This window comes from Bemisia tabaci, chromosome 8 (genome assembly GCF_918797505.1).
Source record: "Bemisia tabaci chromosome 8, PGI_BMITA_v3".
Classification (NCBI taxonomy): domain Eukaryota; kingdom Metazoa; phylum Arthropoda; class Insecta; order Hemiptera; family Aleyrodidae; genus Bemisia; species Bemisia tabaci.
Window position 1 is genome coordinate 44,791,749 of NC_092800.1, and position 17,477 is coordinate 44,809,225.

The 17,477-nt window shown below is 39.3% G+C and overlaps 1 protein-coding gene across 1 annotated transcript in view; it reads left to right on the plus strand.

The window, feature by feature from the left end:
- The first annotated feature begins 3,218 nt into the window (after nucleotides 1-3,218).
- The window catches only part of LOC109040629 (SET domain-containing protein SmydA-8), a 55,859-nt gene continuing 41,600 nt past the window's right edge, over nucleotides 3,219-17,477 (plus strand). Inside the window, 5 exon segments of the mRNA XM_019056604.2 lie at nucleotides 3,219-4,352; nucleotides 8,771-9,182; nucleotides 11,727-11,892; nucleotides 11,895-11,958; nucleotides 13,275-13,425. Coding sequence (XP_018912149.2) covers nucleotides 11,784-11,892; nucleotides 11,895-11,958; nucleotides 13,275-13,425 — 324 coding nt within the window. The 5' untranslated portion in view covers nucleotides 3,219-4,352; nucleotides 8,771-9,182; nucleotides 11,727-11,783.

A 17,477-nucleotide genomic window follows, 5' to 3' on the forward strand; every position in this document is an offset into this window, starting at 1 on the left:
TGCTGAAGATGGCATTTTGCGAAAATCATCCAAGAAAATAAACAGTTAATTTTCATCTGTTAAAATGAATGTTTTGGTAAACATTTTATTCCTTTATCTTAAAAATGTTGGTTTGTCCTCTTTTTGCGCATTAGAATTTATGTACATTCTTTTACAATTTCAGAGAATTTTATGTTCCTAATATGTTTTCTTTCTTTCCGACGGTACAAATTCAATTTTAGTTGAAATTCCTAGAGCTGGAAGAATTTAAAGTTTTAAACATTTTAACGATTCTCTCACTCATGTCAGCTGAGCTAACTCGTATTAGGTTCTCCAGTATCTGTGCTGCCTCTTCGTATTCGTATTTAGCCTTTACGTTTTATTTTGTTGAAAAAAGTTAATCTTCCAAAAAAAAATTTTCTACTTTTATTTCAAAACTGCACATGTTGGGCACGAAAGGACTCGAAATTTTGTGCAAATTTTAGGTACGTGATACAAATGCGTGAATTAGTAAAATTTCCCTTTTTTTTCGCCTCTTTAATATTTCGATTGTTATTAACAGCACGGTAATGCGACAAAAAATTGAAAATTGGAAATTCTCAAATTTTTCTCTTTTTCTTGTTCCTATCCCTGCAAACTTGCCAAATAAATGCATCAGAAAATGTTGTATTCAGAATATTTTTCTCCAACATTCATTCTCTTTAAGAATATTTTATTTTCAGTGAACATTTTTCAGAGGAGAGAGAAACAAAATCAAAACTCACCTGATCACCTCAACTTAGGTACATCAAGATTTATTACTACCGTTTGAAGAGGAAATAGACGTCTTCAACAAGCGTGTAATTCTCTAATGGCATGATAACAAATTGCAGCCTGGAATCGTCAGTTGCAAATGCCTCAATCAACGATTGCACCTCCATTGCGAGGAGGCCAAATTGCAGATATTTTAAATTTTCACATGAGGTATGTTTACATTTACTTCACCTTTCGACAGCACTGCTCAATACACTGGTTGAAATTTACATTGGCACGCACAATTTTCATGGGACAGTATTGCCAAAAGTATGTATAGGCTAAAAAAGTATTAAATCATTTTTTAAATGAATTTTAAGAGGAGGAAATTCAGGACAGACTATCCTGGCCAGTCCCATACCAAGACAAGGCCAGACCTCCCTGCGCCAACGGCGACGGCAAACACCGCGCTAAAATTTGACGAGTTCAAAATAATATTTTATACTTTATCTCGTCATTTTTCAATTCAGTTTAATTGTTAAAATACATATTAAATAACAGAGTTCATTAAAGTAACAGCGTATGGTGGATCGAGGCAATCAACGCACATATGACACACAGTGCTTTCGCTGCCACTTCAACACATTATAGTGCGATCCACTAATACCACGAGTGATCTCGATTCGAAAATTGACGAAAGGCTTTAGCTTCGCAAGGGCGTCGTTTTGGAATACAGTCAACGGAGATAAAATCTAAGTTCCAGATCGTAAATGACGCCCCTGAAATTTGTTTTAGAAAAATGCAAATTTTAAAATTTCTTATGAGATGTTTTGATATGAGCTTATGCCCAAATTAACTGAATGCCACCAATTCTTTTGAATTTATCGATTTAATTTTCACAACACAATTGAATATGCTTCATAGATGTCTGCTATGTGAATACGTATGAATATTAGCCCGTTGATTTATCATGGATTCCCTGGTAAAAATTGGCGATAAGAGCTGCGTTTCGAAATACCGTAGGAATTCTTGTATCCGGCTAAAGAAGGCTACAGAAAAGCATATAGCTGGCTGTAGAATGCGGAGAATATCATACGGCCGGGCTATACGAAGCGATACAAAATTATGCAGCCGGGCTATAGTTCCTATCGCCGGGCTTTACACTAACTTGATTGTTGCTTTTTCGCCATCGATTATAAAAGACTATAAGAAATTGTGTAGAAATTCGTGTGCTTTGGAAATCATTAAATTCTATACGGAACCACCTTAATATTTACTAAACACACATTATATTTTCTTTTAATACATATGTTTTTTTCATCCATAAAAATGAGAATAATCCATACAGGATGTGCAAAAATTTTAAAATCATGAATTGAATAACGCTGACTCCGCCAGATTAATTATTAGAGCCTAACGCACAGCGGAGCGGCGACGCACTGGCGCCTACAAACCTAACAGGGATACTTCACGCATTGCGCAACGCGTGAAGTATCCCTGTTAGGTTTGCAGGCGCCAGTGCGTCGCCGCTCTGGCTGTCCGCCTGCCGCGCCGCAGCGTGCCACGGCGCTTGAAGCAACTATTTCACACCAGATGTATTGCACAGTATCATACGAAACTGAAGGCGCTCTAATATATTAGTAATGGCAGGCATTCATCAAAAGTATGGAGCTTTCCTCGCAAAATAAATCAAGATACTACGGCCCAAAAAGAGAGCAGTATTCCAAAAACTCACCAAGTCCTAGCATCCGTAATTAGTAACGCTTAGCATACACTTAATCGCCTGGCTGTTGCTTTATCGCCATCGGCTATAGAAGGCTACAAAAAATTGTGTAGCCGGCTATAGAAGCTATTGGAAATCTTACAGCCGGCTGTAGGTCTATGGTATTTTGGAACGCAGATTTTACTGTCAATTTTTACCAGGGTTTGGCGCTCAAAAAACTTTTTCTTTCCCACAATAAATAGAAAAAAATAAACACGTTTAATCGAGACGGAGCAAAATGCATCGTATTTTGACAATTTGAGTTGTTTGCCAGTTTTTTTTTAGAAAAAAGAAATAGAAGAGGATTACACATCGACAGTGAAACTACCAAAGCGCGTATCTCGTTTGCTGTGTTCCAAAATCTCCGCTCCAATTTTCTTTTTTTGAGGTAGAACGACAGAACGAATCAATATTATTTCTTGAAATTTTTGCATAGTTTTCCTGGTATAGAGAGGAAAAAATACGGAAGTTTTCAGGAGTTGATCGTTGATCAGTTTTCCATTTTAAAACCAGAGTTTGACAGGAAGCTTGTAACGTCGCAAACCGAGATACGTGGTCTGGTGGTCTCATCGTTGATATAATCATTGAGATCTTTATAACGCTTCTACCAAATAACACGAATTTGCAAGCATTTTCAATGGGAGGATTTAACTTTTTTGGGAGTCGGGTTTTCTTAAAAACTGTGAATAAAAATGAAACTTGTACACGACTTTGCGATGCGTTTTTTTTATTTTTTAATTTTTTTTATTATTATTATTATATACTTTTTTCACAAAAATAAACAGTTTTTGGATTTAAACTGACTGAAAGACGGGCCGTGGCCAAGTCTTTCAAACCTATAGCCTTTTTCAAATTGCTAAATTTTGAGATTTTAAAAAGATTGTTAAAGTAAAAGAGTTGTTAAAAAAATTTAAAGTGCAAAAACTACTATATAAGCAGTCGCTCACATAATTAAAAATAATAATACAGTCACTGCCCGAAGCTTAGGAATGATCTAGTGATATTACAGGTGTACAGGATCACAGGTATTATTTGGAAACATTGAATTAATGAGATAAGTAATATTACTGCGCCATTTTATCATGAACAAATAGCGCGCCGATAAAACACTGTTTATTTAATTCTAAAAATCATCATCAGTTCACATTTCGCATCCTCTTTGTAAAGAAATTACTATCTTTTTTACTGAAATAACGATCGACTTTCAGAACCAGGGGTACGTTCTTTAGAAGAGTGGTTGGTTTTATTTTCTTGGTGGGAAAAGGAGTAACTATTACACATCCTACATCACTGTACCAATGCAACTTACTGAAACTCAGAGCTCCAGCATAGTTGCATCTGTCGCATTCTCTACATAAATAAACGCACATCCTCATCTCATGGCTGGATGTCAAATCATGTCAAATTCGAGGGGCTTTCGACTTCATTCACCACTAAATTCCAACGTTTTTATCCGGCGACGGCAACGCGCACATTCAGCGGCTCCCTTTAATCCGCACGCCATTCATCGCACTTCGACAGCCGGACACTAATCTTGTTTATTTTTGACCGATCTCATCAACGGTTTACTGCCAAATCTTCGACGAATCCGTCGGGTCCCCGTGTAAAGTAGGCGTATTTTAGCGTCGACCCGCAAACAGCGAAGTGTCTTCACCAGCGTTGTCTATGCCTGGAGAATGCGTCGGCTTTCCCCGTATGATCTAATGTAAAGTAGGGGGATTTTTCTGGACCATCGGCAACGGCGCGTTTCGGCGGATGGTCCGGCTGTCACGTCTGGCAATTAGTGAGTTCGAGTGCGCGATGTACAGTGACGAGTGTCGCGAGTTGCAGGAGCGGCTTCATGCCCATTTGAGCGCCAATGGCTGCCCCCTCCTACCAGGTGATTGGCTCGTTTCAATGTGACGTCACGTTGGTCATGATAGGGCCCAACGGGCTACAAAGTGCGATAGCGAAAAAAGCAGATGGTGATTGCGAGTTGTGGATATGTTTCCAGTGACGTCACTGGAAAAATGTGAAAAATCGCTATAACCTTGCGTTCATTCACGTTTTTCAGTTTACTTGGTGGATACTTAAATTTCAAGCACTCTTTTGTGCGTGAATGTTTTCCAATGGATCAACCGTTTACAGCTGGGTACTCGTGCGATCACCCCTTAGATGGCGCAGCGATGCACCGTTAGTCGGACCGCGTTAAGCAGAAAGGAACCAACCAAAAACGGTTGTGCGGATTTAGATGAAGTTTCTGTATAGTGCGAAACATATCCCTTTAAATTTTCAAAAGAATTTGCATAAACGTTCTCTTGTAGAAAATTAAATTGCGCAGTTAAATTTGGCACCAGTTGAAGTGGCTTGGTTCCTTTCTGCTAAACGAGGTCCAGTTGTACTCTCAGCGGCGTAGTATGTGCAAATGGCGCATAAAATGGCTCTGCAAAAATGAACACGACGCAATCACCTTTGAGAAAGTGTAGTTCGCAGTACGCAGAATGCGCTTCATGACGAAGAGAGAAGCGATTTTTGCACAAACGGTATGCACTTTTGGCGGGGCAAAAAGTTCGGTACCCGGTGTATAGAACAGAGAAATGCCAGCGTCCTTGCGTCTAGTCTATCGAAGTGCGTGGGAAATTGGCACATTTTTGGCCACCTCTTTTAATATCTCTGTATCTACTTCTTTCTAAACTACGAACAATATCAGTAGCCTTGAGTAGAAAAATCCCGACTAAATGTTCCCTCTTCCGAGATATCACGAGAAAATTGCCACGTGGCACCATTGTCTCCGATGTAATCCACAAATTGTGGACATTGTAATTTGTATTCTCGCATCTGGCATTAGATATCACTATCAATTTTTTTTCATTCATGCATATGGAAAGAATCCTCATAAGAATCCTCTCATAAGAATATGGTGAATGTGAATGACTTGGATTTTTCAAAAATTAATAACAATTTTTAAGTTACGGATATATTGACGTTAAATATGGAATACAGAGTATCTGTAATGGATATTTCAAAATTTGTTCTTATTTTTTTCTTTGTTGTAAAGCTGCAAATTGGTTGTTTCAGTGGTGCCTTCTTAAATTTTGCATAACTTTTGGTGAAAAGACTTTTGTTTTGAACATACATATTTGTAGGCTGCCGTTACTAACCACACGCCTGGGCGGAGCGGAACTACACTCAGAGTTGAGCCCGGGCAAACATTGAGTTATATGGACGACAGGGCTCAGAGGGGAGAGTAGTTAAATCCTTATGTCCGGAGAACGATGATATTCCGGTCAAAGCATCACAAGCACCATGCGACGTTTCGCTTCCCGTCATTTTATTTTTCACAAAGAAATTGTTAAACAAAGCTGTCCAAAAATTTCACTGACTTTTCTTTGTACTGCCTATTAAATTCAGTGAAATTTTCAAACAGATTTAACCAAAAATTGCAGTTTAAAAAAATAAAACGACGGCGGAAATTTTGAAACGTTGCATGGGGCTTGTGATATTTTGGCTGGAAGGTGATGATATTTGATCGCGGAAATCCATTTCATAGTAGTCAAAGTAAGTTCACAGTGAATCCTTCACGGTTGCCATACGTAAAGGACCCATTTGAAAGTATGTCTTTGAATGATTCATATATCAATTTTAAGAAATAGGCAAGTCAAAGATCTGTGGCTTTAAGACGTTATTCATACAACTTGCATCTCCTCCCAGCCTTGTTCCTGTTCCCTTGTGGCTTAAATGAACTGAGTTATTCTTGTGCTTTGTTTATACGTTTATACGCAGCACTTCAGTTCATCAACTGGGAAATATTAGACACTCTGAACTCTCGTTAGCTCCATTAAGAGGCTGAATCACCGAGATTTGGCGCGGTCTGAGACGCTGCTAAAATTTATGGACAGTTAGAGTGACAACACGCTCGTTATGACCCGCGAAACAGCTCGCTATTCGATTACCGGACGCATCATTCAGAGCCCCTGCTCCAAAATGGTCCCAGCTTGTGCCAATCTGGTTTCCCCCACCTTAACTCATAGAGCGGTGCGTGTTTTCTTTACGCTCTGACAATATTACATTGCAAGTTCAAAATTGGTCATTAAAGCATCGCTAGTTTCCAAGCTGGGTTATATTCAGGCACAAATGAGGGGTCTAGAGGACAAGGCGCATAAGTGCAGTTTTTTAAAAAAAAATGAGTTATTAATGATTTCAAGTAAAACTAGTTTTACTAGTTTATAGTAGTTAACTTGTTAAGTCATATTCTTTGAAAAATTGGCCCAAAAATTTTCATTTTCAAGCATCATCAGCAAGTCTGATGAACTTTGTCTTGAAACAAAGTCTTGTTGCAAGTCTTAGAACTTTCTTTTTGCCTTAAGGATCCATGTAATTTAGAAACTTCAAACACGTATTTCTTGAAATAGCAAAATCTGCGTTCATGCGCCTCGTCCTTCAAGCCCATTAAATTATCTACGGGTATTCTTGTGATCGCATGACTTTTTCAAGTTGATCAGTATGTCTGACAATCCAATGAAGATTATTTTCAAATTTAAGCTGTATGGAGGAGGAGCACTTTGCGGCTGCGGTATTTTAGTATTTCCGTGAATATTTCATTCATTGCAAGGAAAATAAAATGCATGCATTTTTTTCCGAAATTTCTCTTCTTCTTTTTCTCTTTCTCATTTTTCTAAATTTTTCTTCGAAATGTTTATTGAGTATTTTTTACCAAGGTTCTGTGGAGACGCATTTCGGAAATATCACCCATCAGATTCTTCTGTGAGGCATAAATTAGGGCCGATGATTCTAAAACATCGCAACCAAGAAGTGCTCATCTCGCCTCCAACGTTGCGACCCAAAATTAATTTTCTCATTGAAACAGTCGCCAGCTCGGCATATCTCAGAACAGCAATTGGTTCAAAGACACAATACTACAGGTGTCCTCCTAAATCGAACCTACATATAATTGTGTAAGTGTCAGTTACTTTTACGGAAAGATAATAATGACCATCGCGAACTATTTCGTTAAATTTCAGTGCTTGATAGTGAACTCATTGAAATTTTGCCTTTCTTACTAATAGACTATCTTCTTATAGACGCCTCTTTTCAACCGACTCTCGCCCCTTCATGATTGAAATTCGAATGATTTGGCGTCCTCAGTATTTAAGTAAAGTAGCTCATAGCCCATATTATAGACCAATGCAATGGACCACTAGACAAGGTACGAATTTAAGCAATCTGATACATGTTTCTTAATCAGAATTTCACGTAAAACACGATTAGCGCAACAAATATCACTGAAACTAACTTCTAACGAAGATATTAACGTTTTAGTTCACATTGGTTACGAGGAATTTGAACTGCCCGCTCACAAGAAACTTAAAGCTCTACGTGAGTCAAATCGTGCACTACAACGGTTTCAGCAAGCTTCTCAATCGAGCAATGTTCATTTCCCGCCATGTGTTGTTCACACTATCAGCAATTTGCTATAGCTGAGCCAAAGCGTCAAAATTGAGGTTGCCGGATTTTTAAATTGCAGATACTGTCATGTTATAACGTTTAGCGCGCGATGTGAATCACGCAGAGCATTGAGTTTTCATGAGCGGGTGGTTTGAATCTACGCATCAAGAATCATCAAATATCTTCGTAAGGAGATGATATCGGTAATTTTCGTTGTGCGCATAGTATTCTACGTAAAATTTTGGTGATTATGTAGCATCGCGTCCATGATATTGGACTCCATGCTCACCCTTGATATACTTGCCTGCTCATCTAGTCCAAGATCTTGGACTCCATGCTCATCGCTAAACTTATCTCTTCTTTGCTTGAGCATGGAGTCCAATAGCAAGTGGACCCTCCTTAGTTTTAAAGTCCATCATGATAGAAAATCGTATACTTCTCTTATCTCATCAAACTTGAACTAACCTAACCTAACCTAACACAACATAACCTAACCTAACCTAACCCAACCTAACTTAACCTAACCAATGCACAATTGTTTACGAATACATTATTTCACAAAAATTGTCTAACTACATTTTTGGACCATATGCTCGTGTGTTGTCAGAGAATACCTGCATCCATAATTTTGGACGATATTCTCACTCCGATTTTTCTAAAAAATTATCCCTCATTAAAATGAGCATGAAGTCCAATATCTTTGACGTGATGAGCAACCGAACATTATATAGGTGATCATGGAGTCCAATATCATGGACGCGATGCTAAATTACCATTTTGGTTAAGCATCATGAATCACAATGCTGAAATCCGTACCTTGTCTAGTGGTCCATCATAGCATTCTCCAAGTCTCACAATCCTTCTGTCCCGCAGGCACCTGGACTTTGGGAGCCTCGCCGCTGGCGGGTCGAGGGGTGTTCGCGGGGAGGGCGCTTCGGGCCCACGAGGCGGTGCTGTGCGACGCCCCCCTGGTGGTGGGGCCCCGGACCTACGAGCGCTGCCCGGTCGTCTGCGTGGAGTGCGGTCGGTGGGGCCCTCGCGGGCCTGCCCCAAGGGCTGCCTCCTGCCGCTGTGTTCCGGGTGCGCGGGCGCCCCCTCCCCCGCCCGCCACCGCGGCGAGTGCGAGTACATCCGCCAACTGGGGCCCCAGGGAGCCGCCGACGAGGGGTACTCCCGGCTCCTGTATAAAGCGGTGACGCCCATCAGGTGTCTCGCCCTCCGAGCAGAGCAGCGGGAACTTGTCAGGAGACTGCAGAGCAACGATGAGCCCAGGCACTCGTTCGAGGTGAGTTGAATTCGAGCGCCTATATTATGGACAGCATTAAGCAGGAAGTACAAAAAAAAAGTTAATATGGTCATATTTAAAGAATGGCAGGAGACAGGTTCCCGAAGAAGATCGTTGATTGGGTTTCACCTGGGAGAAGACGCAGAAGGCGCCCAATAGGAGGTTGGAGGCAGGGGGAATAGGGGATTGATGCCGCAATCACACGCTGGCAGCTGAATGTTGCAGTCAACAGTCAGTGCTTAACAGCTGAAAATTTCACTAATTCGAGTTATTTTCATCCAAATGTGTATCAAATCTATTCAAATAGTTCAGATAAATCCGACATTATCCGATGGTCGCTGAGAATCGTTGCTGAATTTTGCGTGTCACGCGCAAAATTCAGGCATCAAGCCGATGACTTTCACATTCAAGCCACATTCAGCTCCCACATTCAGCGTGTGATTGCGGCATGAAGCAGAGATATTTAGGTGCTCAATGCCCCAGGGTTGTGGTTCGACAGAGAGCAGTGGAGGTTAGGTGTCGCGCAGTGGATCGAGCCAATTAGAGAGGTCGGACATGAGATTTTTGACTAAAACTGCAAGTTTCAATGTTTATTTCGTCATATTTTAGATTTTAAGAAGTGCTACGGGAAGAACATTTTACGAGGAAACAAATGGAACCACTTTCGGAACCTCAAGGTTTTGATAAACGGAGTTTTAAGCGTTTAAAGTGTCCAAATTTTGTCCGACCTCTTTAATTGAGTCAATCCTTCGTGTGTCGTAGAGCGCAATGGAGTGCTGTAACGCGACCTAGATGTATGTATGTAACAACACAAATGGACCTCGTCAAGCAGAACGTAACCAAGTCATATCAGCTATTGCCAAATTTAATCGGGCATTTCTGTTTTTTACATGAAAACGGTTGTGCGGATTTTTGTGCGAATTTTAGAGAATTTTTTGCATAGTACGAGGCAAATTCCTTAAAAATTTCAAAGGAATCTGCACACACGTTCTTTTGTAAAAAAATAAATTTCCCAGCTAAATTTGGCAAAAGCTGATGTTGCTTGGTTTCTCATTGCAAAACGTGGTCCATAAGGAAAGTGCGGACATGTCGGTAGTTTAGAGGGTATGTCATAAAACTTTTCGGGCCCAAAAGGACACCGAACTAATGAATTCAAATGATCAAGAGTAATTTATCATTATAATTGGATTACATTTTGCAAAAAGGAACCATTATTTCTGGTCCCTTTTAGAAACAACATACATGCCATTGGTTTTCCTATGCAGATAAGTGCTTTTATGAAAGAGCCAGAAATAGTGGTTCCTTATTGCAAAATGTAATCCAATTATTATGACACGTTATTTGTGTACACGTATTTGACTTAATTTTTGCATTTTAGTTAGTTAGTTAGTTATTATAATTTTAAGACATCCAGCATCTCAGGCTATTAACGTCTTTACAGATAATTTTGAAAATGGGAGTATAAACGAAAATTTAGATTTTTAAATTAAGAGAGGTGAAGAATTTTAGAATTTTCTCACTTTAGCGGGAGATCCCTCATACAGGGTGTCTCACGAAAAACGAGCCACCTTGAATATCTGCCGAACGCGTCGGAATTTCGAAAAACGGTAAAAGACGTGTTCGTTTATATCGAAGGGGGACACCTTTTGGCGTATTCGACATTTTCCAACAACGCACCGCGGAAAAATAGCGTCCTCAGAAGTATCAAGGTCCGGCTCAAGTCATTGACCCCCCCCCCCCCAAAAAAAAGCTAATCCATTTGTTTTTCTACTTAACTGCTTCTTTATGGACACGGTTTCTTATGCTTCAGAAAAAGATTAATAATTCTTGTCTAAAACTTACTACTCCCTCCCGATGAGCGCTCCTCGGAAATGTTCGGTATTACGAATTTTAATGTCGCAAAGAAGGGCTCCGCGTGCTCTAGATTTCGGGTGCAGCAGATTTTTTTTATTTTTTTATCGAAAGTGCAATGTTTAAGAATTTTTTTGGCGGAGAGTTTGGTTTGATACAGCAATTCCATTGGGCGTGGGAAATTTTTGAAAAGAGCATGAAAAAAAATGTTTCAAACTCTCTCAATCACTGAAAAATTGTCCGATTTACATTCGGTTTGGACAGGGTAGCTTGTTTTTTTGCGTAAAATTGATTTCTGCAATAAAAAAGTAGGGGTGCCATTTGAAAAGTTCGACTTACGGGTGGGGCACCCCCCGCCCCGCGCCCCTCCCGCGGTTTGGGAAAATGTCGAATACGCCAAACGGTGTCCCCCTCGACATAAATGAACACGTCTTTTACCGTTTTTTGAAATTCCGACGCGTTCGGCAGATATTCAAGGTGGCTCGTTTTTCGTGAGACACCCTGTATACAGCCAGCCTCCTTAAACAAAATGTCAATGCCGACAACATATTTTTGAAATTCGAAAGGGAAAGAGAAACTATAGGATACTCATGTACAGCGGCAAAAAAGTACGGCTGTGTGACTCGAACTTTTCGGGTGACCATACGTTTTATCTGAATATTCAAGATTTCGCTCGCATCATTTTAATTGTAGGTGGATATTCTGAAGAAGTCCGTCGAGAAGCAAATTGAGCCTGAAGATGAGGCATTCATGCGACTTTGCTGTCAAGTGATGGACGTCAACGCTTTCGAGACAGTTGCGCTCCATGAAGACAGCCGCAAGGGTGCAAACTACGAATCCAGTTTGCGAGGTCTCTACCCCTGGCCGCCATTATGAACCATTCCTGCTCCCCAAACATTAGGATAGGATTTGACGATAGACAAAGGTCTGTATACAAATTAACAAATAGTCATTTTTCTTTAGCGACTAATCTTACAATACGGCTTGACATTAAGGAGGAGTGTTTTCATTACTAAAGATATGCTTATTATAAAATCCCCTCGGAATTAATTATGGAGGGGTTAAGGTACCTAAGATCGTAAGGAAATTTTTGAAATACTAGACCACGAAACGTTATGAGCTTACTTAATTTTTAAAAAAAAACTCTAAAATTCTTCCTACTGTTGTTTCGGTTTACGAGAAAACCTGATGGCTCAGAAAGCGACGGTGTTTTATAACATAGAACGTCGTGCCTTCAGACCGTAACGAACTCAAGGACGCATCATAATTTTTAGAACTTTCACACGTGGTTATATTTTCGGAATAACGGCTCTTTAATTAGTGCTTTGCATACCATAGGCATTGGACATACAAATTGGCAGTATGGGCTCTTCATCCAAATAATACCATTTGTAACAATATTAATAATCGATATGAGGTAACCTATTTTGAAAATATCAAATGTTTCATATATCTTAAAAGGACATCAACTTTAACAAATCGCGAAAATTTTCACTGACCATGAGCTCTCTCACATTGATCTCATCAATATTCATCACAGATACAAGTGGTGCATCTGTGCTCAATATATCCATCACCTATATTCATGAGATTAACGATAGGCAGAACCTCAGAACCATAATTACTGATTACATTATTCAACATGTTATTGTTAAAAGTCTTTTCTTCCGACTCTTGAAGATACGGCGACAACTCGTCGTTTTTCTCACGAAAGAACGTAACTGCATTTCAATGTTGCCAAATTTTCCCTCACAAATTGCATTTTTACCACGATAATCTTGGCTATTTCTACCTGAATTCTACACTGATTTTTTGTCCGATATCATGCAAAAAGTTACGGACATTTTCAACCACAAGTACACGGGTATATTCTCGTAAAAAATTGAATTGTTTGAGTCAATTTGCAACCTTGGAATAAAGCTACGTTCTTTCGCCTGGGAAATGACGAATTAGGTGGATCTCATCGGTGGCGTGGCGAGCTTTGCGTTATATTGAGTAATCAGCCATTGAAACCTATGGAAAAGGATCGAGAAACAGGGTGTTCGTCACAAACACCTCAATAATCAAGTCTTTACCATAGTTTCAAATGAGAAAATATCGATAATCGATCATTCATGCCCTTGGATCTCATTACTTTCTGCTAGCCGGTAAGATTTATTCATCAAAAGATGCTCCGGTGACTTGAACACTCTGTAGTGAATTACTTTCTGTTTTATCTCCGCCTAATTGTCTCCTTTCTAGAATGGTAGCAAGGGCAACTAGGTCGATTGAGTGTGGAGAGGAAATCACAACTTCTTATTCTCTCTTGCTTTGGGGAACGTCCACTCGGCGATCACATCTACTAGACACAAAGCATTTTCTGTGTTCATGCTTCCGCTGCCTTGATCCCACTGTAAGTTTTTCTTGTGTGTGATTACATACAAATACGATGTTTATGACCAAAGAACTAGTTTTACTTTGAATTTTTGGCAGATGCTCTTTTTCAATGAATCTATTTTTTATCAACTCTCAACTGAAGTTGAAAGTATATGAGCATAAAACATTGAGTTCGAATGGTCAATCGAACGATGGACGTCGGCGTTTTTCTGATTTCAATTTTATTTAAAGGGTTTACAAAAGAGCTTTTTTGCGAGTAAACAGCTGAACTGTTTCTTCATGCGTCAAAGATCCGTCTGTATTATTTGCGACATCATACTCACAACCAAGCGAAAATAAGCGAAGGAATGTGTTGCCTGCCGTGATGCAACTATAAAGCCTCCGGAGTCGTGATCTAGCCTATACGCTAAATTGAAGGCGTTTTTCACTTTTAGACATTCGATCAAGTAACCCAGAGAATTACGCTAAATAATATGATACGCTACGGTTGGAAATATGTCTTTGTACCTTCAGATGTTGTAAGTGTAGATATACGCTGGAGCAGGGGGGGGGGGGGGGGCACATGACCTCTGCGAAACCCAATTTTAACGTGTTTCGTGCCCGCGACAGTCGGGGCATGCAGTCGAGCCTCCCGAAGAGAAAAAAGCAAGAGCCTCCCAAAATTTCGCCCCTTTTTCGGTATTCGATTCGACCATCGAACCAAGGTTTAAGTGGAAGCTTATAATGACAGAAAACTCAGGAAAAAATTTCAAGATGAGTTTAGGAACCGTTTTCGAGTTACGGGGGGGCAAAGGGGTCAAACTCCGGCCTTATTTTTCGCTATTTTCATGTTGAATTGATGTGTCTACGGGGTTGTTATCGTTGTTTACGCATGTTATACACACCGGTTCCTGCGTATTTTTACACGCAAAATCGAGTTTTAATGTTGACGAGTCGATTTATCGATCGGTTATATCGATCTTTTTAGATTCTTTACGGAAAATCGACGATTTTTTGAGATTGAAATTGTTCATTTGTGATTCATGGATGACTAAATGCACCTAATATGACTGTAGTACACCGACACCTACGTATTTTTTCTTGCAGAATCGATCTTTAACGTTAACGAGTCGATAAATCAATCGCAAATATCGAATTTTTGCGATTTTTTAGGAAAATCATTGATATATTGGTATTGAAATTGGTTATTCTCCATCCGAGAACAACCAAATTTTGGGTTGCAACACATTTCCGGTCGGGTCGATTTCCAGTTGAGTCAAGTTTTCGATTGGGGCACATTTTCGGTGCAGTAGAAAGTAAGATTTTCGATTTCCGGTCAAGTGAAATTTCGGGTGGATAACGAATCCCGTTGATTGTGGTTTCGGTAGGTTAGATTTCCGATCGAATCAAATTTTCAGTCGAGTCAAATTTTCGACAGGGACACGTTACCGGTTGGAAACAGTTTCCGATTGGGTTAATTTCCGGTCACGTCATATTCGGATGGATTACGGTTCCAGTGAATAGGAATTTTTGGATGGGTCAGATTTCAGGTTGGATCAAATTTCCAGTTGGGTGACGTTTTCGATTGGAGCACGTTTCCGGTCGAGCAGAGTTTACGGTTGTCAATTTCCGGCTAAGCAAAATTCGGCCGGACGATTGGTCGATTGATTTGAGTTTCCGGCGGGTAAGATCACCGGTTGAGTAAAGTTTTGGTTAGCAGGGTTTGATCAGGTTTTCGGTTGAGTAGGATTTGTGGTTAATTTGAGTTTCCAGTTAATTTAAAGATTCAGTCAAATGAATCAAGTGTCCCGTTTAATTGAACGATCCCAATTTTTTTAATGACGATTTGCGTTGTCCAGGATGATCATCGATTTTTGAATCCAAGAATTCCGAGGGATGCACCAGAAACAAAAAAGAAAGACACATGCTGATTAGAAGAGAGAAAATTACATGTAAACTTAAAGATGGAAATAAATATCTCTGAAATATTCATCAGTGTATAAGTCGCAGGGAGTCAGCAATCGCCGGCAATTTGCAAGCTCCGTACTTGTCAATTCGTCGAATTGTAATTACGATAACATCGATATAGTAAAGATTTCTTTACGCCTTCAAATCCAGCGTTACTCTCCGCTTTGCCAAGAAGTTAGTTTAGTTGCTTAACCGAACCTAACACAGATTATTGATGACATTTCACGAACTCGCGAGTGTGCTAGCTGGCACCATGTATCCAAGAAGAAGGGGCTAACGTATGTTTGAATTCAAAGCATAATAATCCCTACTTCCAATCTCGTTTTTTCACGTTAAAACGATTAAATTTGTTGATTAAACACGAATAGATTGCAATATGCCGGCGATTGATAATTGCCTGCAACATATATACCTGATAATTTTTGTAAAGAAATTAATGAGAAAAAAAAAATTACTGACTGAACAATCATAATCACTGCCTGTGTAAATGTTAATTAAACAATACTAAAGCTCTTTATAGATGGTGAAAGTGCAGAAGTGCGAATCTCGGAAAACACGATTTTCCAGGAGAATAAAGAAACTGTCTGCATTCCTCTTTATTGTCGGTAGAGGGTAATAATTCTTGAGGATAGCAAGAATAAGATGTTTTTTCAAACTCCATCAGCAGTTTCAATAATTTCTCGAACTGCTAGAAAATACGGCAGAAATGCCGAGATACGCATTTTTGCACATAGTGATTTAAACTTGTTGGTGGATTTGGATCATTTAAAGACTGAAAAAAGGGTTTCACACTTCAAATTCCTTATCAAATAAGATTTAGTTGGTCATCGATGCTCCATCCATCCATGCTTTACGCTTTCCTAATGGACCAGTAAACAAAGTACCATTTCTTCAATGTTGATTATTCACAGTTAATCAAAGAAAGCTCATTTTATCCGTACAAAACTTTTTAAATTCACAACCGCTTTTGAGAAGGTTGCGATCTTGTAAACGGTGACTCTTTTAATTTCACTTCAGAATACAATGACCGAACCAGGGTACTTAAAATACACAATCTGATCCAGCCCGCCTGCGCTCTATTCTTTGAAATAAGACGTAGAGACCAAAAATAATCTTATTATATTTTCAAAATAATATTCCTCGGCAGTTTTCGAACATGCAGCTCGCATATAAAACCCAAAATAATGAACTATTTGGTCAACATCATTGTACAAGGCCACTCACAATGGAAAGAGAAAAGCGCCTTCAAATCAATCCGTAAACTTAATGCAAAATTCTGATACCACTATTCGTGCGTCACGGTAGTCATTCTGCATACCCGGCCATTTGAAGGCGAATCATTGACTGCAGGAAACGGGGTACGAATTACAGCAATGTCATTCGATATTCTTAGGGAGAAAAACTCCGTGACGGAATGTTCTAAAACACAATTGTTAATTCGTATTCAATGTTTCCGACGAATTTTATTTTCCTTCTTTCCGATGACAATTTTTTTTTTATTTCAGTGAGTAATTCAGATACTTGGATCGCATTTAGCAAAAATGAAACAGCGTGATTACAGTGCCTTAACATGTTGCTTCTTCATAGTTATATAAAAAATCTTCGAGAATAGCAAATAGTTTTTTCTTCCCTCCAAAACATTGTTAATTTTAAAGGAAAATAATTCTATAAATTTGAATACTGTACGAGTATTTTTAAAAGAAAAGAAGAAGTCGCGCGATTTTGGAAACACTGAGATTGGGCTGGTTCCTTTTTGGTAAATATAATCCACTTGCTCCTATATCATATGGATTACATTTTGAAATAAGGAACCGCTATTTTTCGCCCATTTCAAAAACAACATACATACCATTGGTTTCCCTATGCAGGTATGTGCTTTTATGGAAGAACCAGAGATACTGGTTCCTTATTGCAAAATGTAATCCATATTTACAGTTCATGGTTGTCATAGTTTAATTTTGTGCAAAATGAGAGTTTTCCCCGATGAGGCACCGGTTGCTTCCTTCAGTTTTAAAACAAACATAATGCACAAAAATGTTACCTTACTCAACCCAAAATTAAAGCCAATATCAAGTATGCATTATTTTCTACGTGATATCCCAGCGTGAGGTTGGTTGTACG